Source organism: Conger conger, chromosome 3 (assembly GCF_963514075.1).
Source record: "Conger conger chromosome 3, fConCon1.1, whole genome shotgun sequence".
NCBI lineage: Eukaryota > Metazoa > Chordata > Actinopteri > Anguilliformes > Congridae > Conger > Conger conger.
The window spans coordinates 21,215,596-21,227,458 of NC_083762.1; the positions used below are offsets into that span (position 1 = coordinate 21,215,596).

General features: G+C 38.6%; 1 protein-coding gene across 1 annotated transcript; it reads right to left on the bottom strand.

Annotated features, from left to right (window-relative positions):
- On the bottom strand, positions 1–2,544 carry leap2 (liver-expressed antimicrobial peptide 2). Its single transcript, XM_061236153.1, has 3 exons — positions 2,391–2,544; positions 1,386–1,546; positions 1–1,281 (listed from the first exon to the last, which is right to left on the bottom strand). Exons 1-3 carry the CDS (start codon positions 2,457–2,459, stop codon positions 1,242–1,244), a joined length of 270 nt encoding a protein of 89 aa, XP_061092137.1. The 5' UTR covers positions 2,460–2,544; the 3' UTR covers positions 1–1,241.
- Positions 2,545–11,863: the final 9,319 nt, after the last annotated feature.

Below are 11,863 nucleotides of genomic sequence, written 5' to 3' on the forward strand. Positions count from 1 at the left end.
TTGCATGAAAAAGTTTATTAGTGAAAACGACAGACTTGCGTTTACATTTTACAATGTGCATAGGACAAGTCACAGTACAATGAGAGTACAGTACAGTCTTAAATATTTCGCTAAACATGATTGTAACAAAGACCATATTTTGCACAGACACATCTGTAATACCATGGCAAATCACCATGGACTTCTCTTCTCTATGGAATCTAACATCTGGAAATGGATAAATATATAAGGCACTTCTTGGGTCACCCATTAACTGTTGCCATAATGATCAGGGGGTCAAACACTTATAAGTGCCCAGACAAATTCATGGTTGAGTAAAATTCTGTGAAACTCAGTTGATAAGATACATTATAATATTAATATGGATATAATACTAAGAATGTGAATTGAAAAAAAAAAACTAACAAATAAATAGTCAAATAATGTTTGATAATAAAAGGAACAAAACAAGATTTTAACATTTATGTATATACCTGAAGAAAAGTATTCATTTGAAGCTATATTTCATATACTGTACATTACATTACAATTCATGCATAGATATCAAGGGTTTACATGTTGAAACACCATCTGAAAGGTTTGTCTTTTATTTCCATATCCATCAATTACATTGACTATCACTTGTACTTTTTCAATTGTGTACTCTTAAGCACGTGATTGTCTACAAAGAGTATCATCATGGAAACAATATTGATCATTCAGAAGTCATGCACTAATAGTACCTTGAAGGTGAGGACCATACTAACACGTGTGCATACATGATCAACATCAATGCAAAAGAATAGGCAAACTGGTGCCAAGGAATGTAATGAATTTACAGAGAGGACATTACAGACGAAACAGCAATGATCTTTGTTATGCTCATTTCTGGGAATAGGTTGAAAGTTCATGCTTGACGTATGGTGTAAATCATACTTAAAAAATTCTTGAGTATGACACATGCCAGTTTCCATTAAGCAAGTACAGTACCTTCCGGGAATATCCTTTCCAGTCATTCCATGAGTCATTTTAGTCGCTTCCACCTTAGTCACACAGCCATCCATTTGTGTACACTCAACTACTCATGACAGAGTGTAAGTTCAAGTCAACACGTTTCTTTCTATACATTTGTAAGCAAGTTAAAATCGTTTTCTGATTCAATGTCCATATCGACTGTTTTCAGAGTTTATTGTTGAGCAGTAATTGCGTTAGGTACAAAGGAGTTTGGCCTGGAGAGAAATGACTGTGGTCCTTTCCTGCTTTTAAGACTTGATGGGCATGCTGAATGAACAATGTCCACCACTACGGAAAAAAGCACATATTACATATATGCACACACATGCACACATACATGCTTACATAAATACACGATTAACTGAATTAGCAACCCATCGACCTTGCCTTACCTGCATATTCCTGTAGAGCACTCATGGTGGTTCTTGCAGTAGGCCCCATGGGGCTTGCTTCCCATGATCCTCCACAGGGGTGTCATGCGGGCTATCCGCTTCAGCAGTCCTCCTTCCTGAAGATGTGTTGATGTGCTGTCTTGAACAGGATTAGCGCACACCTGTATCAAAGAAGTGCACAGAGACATATTCAACATGAACCAGAAAACTACATTTGCTAAATGTCCATCACATTACTGAACAGTACGAGTTTATAGAATGTAAGGGAAATCCATTAAACAATAGTAAAACAGAATGATTTCAAAAAGCATGAGAGAAATATAATCACTTAATTGAAATCCTTTCTTTGGATTCCTATCTAAGTTATGTCTCATGTACTGAATGCACATTCATTTGAGGTAACATATCATTAATTTCATTAGGGTTCTTTAATTTCTAGTAATTGAAACAACTGCAGTAACACTATTTATTTATTTAGTTATTTTTGTTTAAGGCAATTTATTATTAAGATAACAGTAACATTATTATGTTGTTATTAACACAGAAAAAACTATGTTTGAACACTAGACTAAAGAAAACCAAGAACAAAACTTAGTACAAGGAAATGTACGGATGTTTGATATCGAAAACATTTTGCCAGAAGCAGCACCTTACGATCCAAAAGTTTTTGTGTGAGCAAATACACTTTCTGCATATTTGTGTTTATAATCATTTTGCCACATAGTTTACACATGTGTGAGTATAGATTCTCCAATAGCACTATCCTAAAAACATAATAAAAATCTTCAACTGAAAAGCACAAATGTTGTACTATATACTATATCAAAAATAGTTGTGATAATTGATACATTCATGCATTTATTTTATTGTTTTATGACATTTTTGTTGTTGTGGGTCAACGCACATTTAACTAGTATTGTTAACATATTACACTGATATTGTGTACTGAACTAATAATCATAATGCTGCAAAAAAATATATTAAATGTATTTTTTATTTTTTTACCTGGTGGATGAAGACCAGCAACACCAAACCCCAGGCAGCACTTGCCCTACTGCAGATCTGTTCTTGCATCTTGAGGGAAGACAGGAGTGAGATGACCGAGGCTTGGGGAGAGTTTCTAGAGAGGTCGGAGTAGTGGTGGCACTGTGAGTTCCTCCCTTTATATCCCTGATCAAATCCACAGAGGCAGGCAGTCTAACTGCGCCCCTCTCACTCCCAAGTCAGCTTTCCTGCACCCTGATGATGTCACGTGTTTAGTAAATATTTGAGCACCGCTCAGATAAACTGTCCCATGGGCTCTGGTGTGAGCCAAGAGCTCGGAGCTTTCTGGCACCGAACGCTGATAGACAAAACATGCACATCATTGCCATCCCTACCTCTCCAGTGCAGTCTCTGAATACTATCCCTGAATGAAATAAGTTTTGATATTATGCACTGTTAATAAGAGTGTGAAAAACGTATCCTGTTAACATGCACCAATCACTGTTTCAAGTCTGACCACTATCGACCAGACTGAAATGGCTGCTATAATATTCCATAAGGAAAATCAATCACAGCCATGAAAATTCCCATTGCAATCATTGTGAGAGGAGGCATAGTTTGGATTGACTGTGAACTGTAACAATTGCATGAATCATGAGCCTCAGTTAAGAAAAGTGTGGCCACAGGGAATAAGCATGAAGTCGTGAATGTGTCTGAATCAAACATATAAGATCATGTTGATCCAAAATTTTGAGTTTACAGGACACAATGTACTTCAAGTACTTTACTTTTTGTTCGTATTGTAAGATTTCATTAGTATTTAGTTAAGAGATATTGTGATCCCAGAGGACTTAAACAGACTAATTCTGGTATTCTATTTTGGTAAAGTATTGATTAAATGTTCAGACACATGCAAACTATGTGACACACATCCACAATCCTTCCATCATATATTGATTTAGCACCTTACTATTCATTCCAGCAGGGCTGCCTTCTGAAATGGGACATTGTTAAAATAGTACATACATGTAATCAATTTTAAACTTAAAACCCATTACAAGGAAAACAATTTGAGCACAAAATGTGTAAAGCTCTTCTAAAACAAATACTTTTTTCAACCAACACTCAAGGTGTGCTCCTGTCATTTGCAACAGAAACAGTTCCAACCAAATACATTTTGTCTTTGAGAATGAAGTTTCAGCATGATTTAATTATTTTTAAAACAATATTATATATTATGATTTCTTTTTTTTTCAAGCTAAGCAAGCAGAATGGGGACACAATCTCAGTTTCCAGTAACACTGCCAATCAAATATGCTCAACTAACAGATACTGTAGCTGTGAAGATAGCCTTTTGCTCACAATTTATGGAGATGTTTTACGTGTTACAAAGGTCGGATGACAGAATACCCAGTGGTATTTGTGCAAATGTGTTACATGTATCATGCGTTTCACTTTCACTTGTGCATTCCCAGATTCTATTGATTACCGACATAATCAACAGAGCATTCTGGACTCATCAACATCAGAACTGCACATTTGAATCCACAACTATTTCTTCTATTGCCTAGCTTCAACTGTGTCCTCACAATCATCCGCCGAAGCACATCAGCATTCTGGGGCAAAGTGTATGTTTTCTTCATATTCTGACATTGTGAGATAAAGGAGTTTCAATATTGTCTTAGCACAATTTTGCGAAGGGAAGTTCGCAACTAGCTAATACGTGCACTTTCATGTTTACTTACGCACGCCAAGTGCAGCAAATAGGCAGCTAAAACAGCAATCTAAACAATTGACACTCTGCCCCACAATACTGGTGTGCTTCAGTGGATGCTCGCGAGGACACAGTTCCGAGCAATGGAATAAATAGTTCTGGATTTATTTTTTGATCATTGTTGATGTTCAAGTAACTGTGGCATAATATTTGGTAATCGAACTTTTTTTTTCGGAGGCTTCTTTTCCAGAAAAAAAAGGTCCGGTCCATTATATCACGGTGAACTGGGTGATATAATATAATATGTCACATCACAGCGAACCTATCTGGATGGATAGATACAGCAGCAACAGACTCCAAATTCAAATTCCATACCTGGAATCAACTCTCGACCATTTGTTAGCTTTGTTGTGCGTGAACTAATGATGCAGGTTTACCACAAAAGTTTGGAATATCATGAACAAAGAGAGCACTGGTGTATGTTTTGGTTCATTGACTTTGCTGTGTCCAGTGAGTCCAATGAGTATGTAAGCATTTGATTGAACTTGAGCTGATAAGATGGATATAAATACCCACAAATTAAAGGTAACAGTCTGTATCTTAACTTCATATTCACAGTTTAATTTCAAATTCAATGTGCTGCAGTGCAGAGCCAAAAGAACAGAAATTGTTCCAATGTGTCCAAATACTTATGGACTTCATTAGTAAGAGCCTGCCAAGAGCTGAGCAGCCAATTTCTGTCCTATTACTTTTACCCCCCTAAAATGGGTTCATAAAAAGTGCTGTAATTCCGATACGGATCACCTAATATGGATGAGTTGACAGTCTGCACTTTGACCTCATATTGATTGTTTCAATTCAAATCCAATATGCTGGAGTCAGAGCATTAAAAATGGTTTAACTTTTGCATTACATTTAGCTGTATGCATTTGCTTGGAAATATTATTTGGACACGCTGAAAAACTAGCGAAGAATCAATACTGGGACTTACATATTAGCCAGTTCAGTTCTTTAACAAAGGTTTCAACATCTTCCTGCAGAGGGATTTATCACTGTCAAGGTCTCAGTCAGTGGCATGGGGCCAGTGATGACCTTTGCCAGTATTTAATTTTTTTTGTGTGCTTGTTTATGAGTCTTGGCAGACTCTCATGTGATCATGGATGTGATTCAAGGACTGATGAGAGGAAAGACAAAGTGCATTGTCCTGAACTATAACTCTCGCCTTGTGCCAAGAGAGGGAAAGTGTTCATACCTCTCCACAGACCCATAAAGATGACTGTCAGAATAATCAATGCAGTCGTCTCAAAGGGTCATTGTGCTGAAGGCAGAGACTAGTCATGTAAAACATGATCAGAACTGCTCAAAGGTTGTAGGCACCCTGAGTGGCCTTGCCATTTTGACACTTCCTCCAAGAGTTGAGATATGCTGCATGGGTCAGTTCAAATTTGGATCGTACCAGTTCTAAATACGAAGTACACCACAGGGCCATGTATAATTGGCCATAGTGATGCGTAGGCTGTAGGCAGATTGAGTTTCAATCAGTGGGGTATTCTATACCTAATTGCTCAATGGGATAATGTGTGAGTCAGCTGTGCTGCAGTGTGGCTTCCCACCCGGTGAAAAGAAGCAGTGGTTGACTGCATGTGCTTCACTAGATTGTTCTATTCTGAATTTGCAGAGGACAAAAAAAAAAGAATTCTCATGCTTGAAGTCAATCTCAGCATAGGTTCACAGTAGGACTGTTGGCCACCAGAAAACACTAACCACAATTTTGGGACAAGAAATCAGGAAAGACACAAGCTAATCCAATCATTTAATGCTGACCTACATTCAACAAATTTCCCTTTACTCAGCAGAACCTTGCATTTCCATCATCGATAGGAGCAATAATAAATAACTAGTCCAGTTCTGTGAGCCAAGCAACACTGATCCCACGAAGAACTGCAATGCTGCCTGATAAAGGATTCCAGATAAAATGTTTCTCCCTGGGACACAATGGGCTTTAATCCCAGACATCTGAGAGCCGTGACTTCATCTGGGCTGGAACAGGTAGGGATGGGGAAATGCAGTCCACAGAATTAGCTGGCAGGTTACAGGAACACATGTAAAAATGTGTGTTGGTTATCAAACTCATGGGGTAATTCACAGAGCACAATTGCTCATGAGACCTCAACAAATGAAGTACTAAACTAGATGTGTCAGCACTGCACCATAAGAAGACAGTTGGAATTTGAAATGATTTGAAAATAAAAACTAAACACTGCTTAGTAAATCTATTACCACAGGTTATCAAACTGTAAATAAGGGGATTGGTAGCTCTCGTCCTGGAGAAGGCACAACTCATTCAACTGAGAAATGTCCAAATTGTCCCTTCAAATAATCATGAAGCTAGGAGTCAAATGTGTTGTGCCCAGTGCCAAATGTAGATTCCCAGTGCCAAATGTATAAATGTGCCCAGTTAGATTCCCCTGCATCCAATAAATGCTCTGGTCTCAAGGTCTCACTGAATTCACATTGCATTTTCAAAACGAATCATAAAGTAGCAGCCACGGTAGACCTCCTCAGTCAGAGAAGTATCAATCATTTACAGGTCAGATGTGTGCCATTTACAATGGCTTTCCCATACCGTAATACAGTATTTTTTCCCAGTAGTTTTGTAGTCTCCAGCTGCAGTGAATACTATACTTCAGGGGAAGTGAAACTGGGTTTCCACAAGTCAGCTAGTTTCTTGTGAATAGTAGATATTAGCCACACTCTGAAACTGTTCTTGTTCCTGTTGCCCAGGAACCCAGGGACCTCATGTACAAATGATGTGAACACCAAAAAGTGGGCTTGAAAGATGCATTCACAACTTCCCATGCAAAATTTGCGATTTAGTAAAAAAACCTGACTGGTCACAATGGGAACCATGAATACAAACATTTTGGAGCACAGAGAATTGTGAAATAAAGCTAAATGTTGTAATTAACCTTCTCAAACATTTAATTTCACTCCATATAAAATTACATAGCCTTTTAATAATTATATACCTTCTTGTAATGTACATCCAGGCCTAACGTTTTGTTCTTTATTTTTGTTGGATGCCTACCACTCCTTTCTATGTCAGAGTCCACTCTGCATAACATAAAGCTCTGTGTAACATAAAGCTCTTTCATTAACAAAAATACCTACATTACAGGCTTCAAATTGTTCCAATTAATGGTTGGGACAATAAGTAATGTTAAATGGGTAACAAAGGTGTTTTGTTTTCAGTTAGTCGCTGGCTATAAATACTACGTGTGTAATGACTGTGCACAGTGGTGTGCAATGGCAGCTTTGGCCCTTTAGCACAGGCAGACAGCAAGTTTTTAGGAACCACTTAGATTTATTGGCCCATGATGATTACTGGCTTATGAGTATGATTTAGATTGCCAACTGCTGTACTCTTGGACTTACAGTCCCCTCCATAAGTATTGGAAAAGCAAGACCAATTCCTTTGTTTTTGCAATACACTGAATACATTTGGGGTTGAGTTAAAAATATGGACTCAAGACAAGAGTTCAGAAATTCAGCTTTTATTTTCTGGTACGTAGAACTGGTATCAGACCCACCCAATTTTTAGGTGAGTAAAAGTATTGGAACAGAGAATATTGAATTAAATGAAAGTAAATAACACTTCATACTTGGAAGCAAATCCACTTGCTTGCAATAACTGTATCAAGCCTGCGAAACTGACACCACCAAACTGTTACATTCTTCTTTTGTGATGCCTTTTTCAGCTTTATTGGACAGTATATAGTATAGAGAGACAGGAAGAATGGGAGCGAGAGAGAGGGGAAGACATGCGACAAATGTCGGATGGTCGGATTCGAACCGCCGACGTCGCGGCTCGCAAAGAGCATGCAGTCAGTGCTCTACAGGCTGCGCCACCGAGACACTCCTTGTGATGCTTTTCAATGCTCTTTCAGTTGTTGTTTGTTTCCCTGCTTTTTTCCCTTCAATCTCCTCTTCAGGAGATGAAATGCATGCTCAATTGGGTTAAGGTCTGGTGATTGACTTGGCCATTCCAAAACCTTCCACTTTTTCTCCACAATAAAGTTTTTTTGTTGTGTTAGCAATGTGTTTTGGGTTATTGTCTTGCTGATGATCTTGTGGTATAGCCTCTAAGTCTTCTCTAAGTCTTCCAATGGTTGATTGAGATACCTTCACCCCTGCCCTATGGAAATGGTTTATGATGTCACTGACTGATGTTGTGGGGTTATTCTTCATAGCTCTCACAATGTTTCTGTCATCAACTGCTGTTGTTTTCCTTGTTCGAGCTTCCAATGCCTTCAATGCTTGTTCAATGGATTTCCCCTCTTTTCTAAGCTTGGAAATTGCTTGCTTTTTCTCCCAAAGACAGCTCTCTGGTCTTCAAGCTGGTTTATCTTTTCTAACACAAATGCAGTCTTCACAGGCAAAACCCAAGGCTAAAACCAAGAGTAGACATTCAGAACTATTTATTGTTGTTGAACCAGTCAATCTAACAGGACTCATCTGGGCAGCACAAAACACCTGTCAGTCACATGTTCTCATACTGTTGCTCACCTAAAAATTGGGTGGTCTGATACTAAATGTGATATTTTCCATGTTGTCTAACAAATCTAGTTAAAAATACCAAGAAATAAAAGCTGAGATTCTGATCTGTCATTGCATGTACATTGTTTGACCTCAAACTCAATTGTCTTTAATGTATAGCAAAAAACTAAGTAATTGACCTTGTTTTCCAATACTTTTTGAAGGGACTGTATGTGTTGAATTTGGCACCACTATAGAGAGACAAACAAAGAACAAGGAACATAGCAATACCGGTGCCGGTACAGGCTTAAACCACACTGGGTTTTCTCACAACTGGTTCTTTTCAGCAAGAATTGGCAGACTGCTCTCGTACAACCCAATCATTTTTAAGCCGCATCATGCCAGACATTTGGTATACTATAATTAGGCTCCACATTACATTAGGTTTGTCTACACTGCGGGAGAACAGTCCTCCATCAAAATGCAATTTCAGTCCATGAAAGTCTCTGACCTATGTTGCTGCTTAATGACCTAGGTCAATTCAAGACTCATTTTTACACACAGTGTCGGGGAGAGCTTACAAGCTGGAGAAGTACATGACAGTTGGCTATTTTTTAAGACACTTTGTCTTAGTTACCCACTACTTCACACCATGTATTGGTGTTCCAATGTACCAGCTAAGACCTATTTTTTATGACAACCATAGGTGACAGCAGCTATATCGTAATGCCACGTTTCCTCACCACTTTTGACAACTGCATGGATGTGCAGGAGAACCAGTATGAGCTGTATCAGTGGTGGAGCGCACCATTGGGCTATTCAAAGGCTGCACCTGAAGGGAGGCCATTTTACGAGCCAACCAAGGTTTGCTCAATCACAAGGGCATTGCTATCCTGCAAAATGCTGCTCGGAGACACAGTGTCTCTCTTTTGGCTAATCTAGAGGAGGTTAACGACCTTGACTCTGCCGCAGTACAGCTCGGTTCTGACATAATGTGAAAATGTGACATAAAGTTTTTTGTTTTTCCCACCATTCTCTGCAAACTCTAGAGACTGTTGTGTGTGAAAATCCCAGATCTCTTGTTTCTGAATACTCAAAGCACCCTGTCTGGCACCAACAGTCATCGGATGGTCAAAGTCACTTAGATCACATTTCTTCCCCATTCTAAGATTCGGTCTAAAAAACAGCTGAGCTGCATACTTTTATGCATGTAGTTGCTGGCACATGATTGGCTGATAAAATAATTGCACAGGCTGGTGTACAGGTCACTGAGTGTATCTCTTAAATCAATCACAGCATTGTTAATGACAGTGACTGTGTGTTGCTGCATCTGTGAGGACGTGCCCATATCTGTAGGGCTGAGTGCACTCTGGCACATGTGAGGGAAACAGAGGAGCAGTGGCCGGGCTGGGAGCAGACATCTGCTGGACCTCCGGTGGGACCCATGTCATCCTTGAACAGAACAAATAAAAGCGGCTTGCTTGTAACCTTCTGAAGTGCGTTCTTGAGTAACAAATGTTTGAATAAGTTGATTATGTGCTGCAACATTCATATAGCAATGTGGAGTGGTAAACTGAAATTCTTTTTACCTGAATGTTCTTCAATAGGGCAGCCAGTCACATCAGTGTCCCCATGTGCTGATTAGTTTCTGGTTAATGACGTACCCATTATAGATGTAAGGCTGATATCGAGTGGGGTAACATCTTGGGTCCCTTTGCCTACACATTATTATTATTATTTATGTACTAGAGGTCTGGATGTTGTGATTATGGGCAGGGAAATGGCGTTCTGAATCCACTTTTATGTAAATGTTTTCTCTCAAAACTGGTGGCAGTAACAGCCACAGTGACCTTTTCCCCATTTATCTCTTCTTTCCCACCTCATTTTCCAAGACCAAGATTTCACACAGCAATTGCGTTTCTTCTGCTTCCTATAACATATGAATTAAAAAAAAAACTGAAATATAAATTAAAGGACACTGAACTGAAATGTTTCAAAAGAGAAAGAAAGAAAAGAAAAGAAAAAGAAACTGAATGAGCGAGATCAACACAAAGGTTAAACTGTACATCTTGAGCTCGATTGCAAGCATTTCATAAGCACAGCATTTGAACCTGGTTCTGTGGGAAAAAGCAATGGCATATCCAACTTTGAACTCAAGGCACAATTATATTTCTACCTCCTCAAAGTGCTTTTCTTCATACATGGTGCATTGTGTGAAGTACAATAGAGCTCAGTCTATTTTCACACCAAAAGAGGTGGCAGCTTCTTATTTATCCAGCTGTAAAAAATCTAAACCCTGCTGACAATCCAAGAAATGGAGGGAAACAAAAATTAAAACAATTTTCCTCTGATTTTCTGACAGTATTGAATGGAACTGCCCCTCATACGCGATACTGCCAATTATGTTGAGTTTTAATGCAGCAGTGATTATACAGTGCTAAATCAAATGACACATTACTTGATAATCAAATTATGTCAAACGATTTGATACACTTTCAGAATGCAGACCAATTCAATGTATTTTCAGTACAGCTTAAATGCATATGCCTGTGAAGTCTAATGGCAAACAGCATTTACAGAGCTCATGCAATTCTGTTCACTGCAATCACAAGAACAGAAATCTTTTCACGTCATCTGCCAACCTTCCAGTGCCATTTCACTTTTTTCCCACCTGCCTATGCCATTTCACTTTGTTCAGTGCTACCATTGGCTTATTCCATCGCTAGTTTCACCAGTGCTTACCTTGAATGTACACTTAATATGCCAGACAATAAAACAAACCTGATTCCTTTGAGAATCAAACTTTTACAGTAACTCCCATGTGTATGATTTATCCACATTTGTGAAATCATGGCTTGAAGTGTAGAGTTAGAGTGCCCTCTGTTGACCATGTCATGTACAGAAAATAAAATGGAATGCCTCTTTGCTCCCTTGTACAGTAAGTCTTGCTTCCATAAGATAAAATGGCAATCCTCATGCTACCATGTATATGAATACTTAGTAATTTATCAAAAAGAGGCAAAAAAAAAAAAAAAGGCAGGGATAGAGTTTCAGGCACACAATATCTCTTGTTTGCCACAAGACTTGATGGCAGTGGTTTCTTCTTTATTAGCATAGCTCATATGCTACACTACCATCCCATCCAATCCAAAATAAGTGTTGTACAAATGTAAATTCCAATTCTGTTAACACACACATGCACATGGAAACTTATTTTGGTGTCCCAATAGATCAGATGAATGAA

What these genes read in the sequence shown, in the direction of transcription:
- leap2 (XM_061236153.1), bottom strand. Translation starts at nt 2,459, where the DNA reads ATGCAAGAACAGATCTGCAGTAGGGCAAGTGCTGCCTGGGGTTTGGTG. An exon ending in TGCTGGTCTTCATCCACCAG is followed by an intron (nt 1,547 to 2,390) that starts GTAAAAAAATAA and finishes TCTTTGATACAG; the next exon opens with GTGTGCGCTAATCCTGTTCA. An exon ending in TGCTCTACAGGAATATGCAG is followed by an intron (nt 1,282 to 1,385) that starts GTAAGGCAAGGT and finishes TTTTTTCCGTAG; the next exon opens with TGGTGGACATTGTTCATTCA.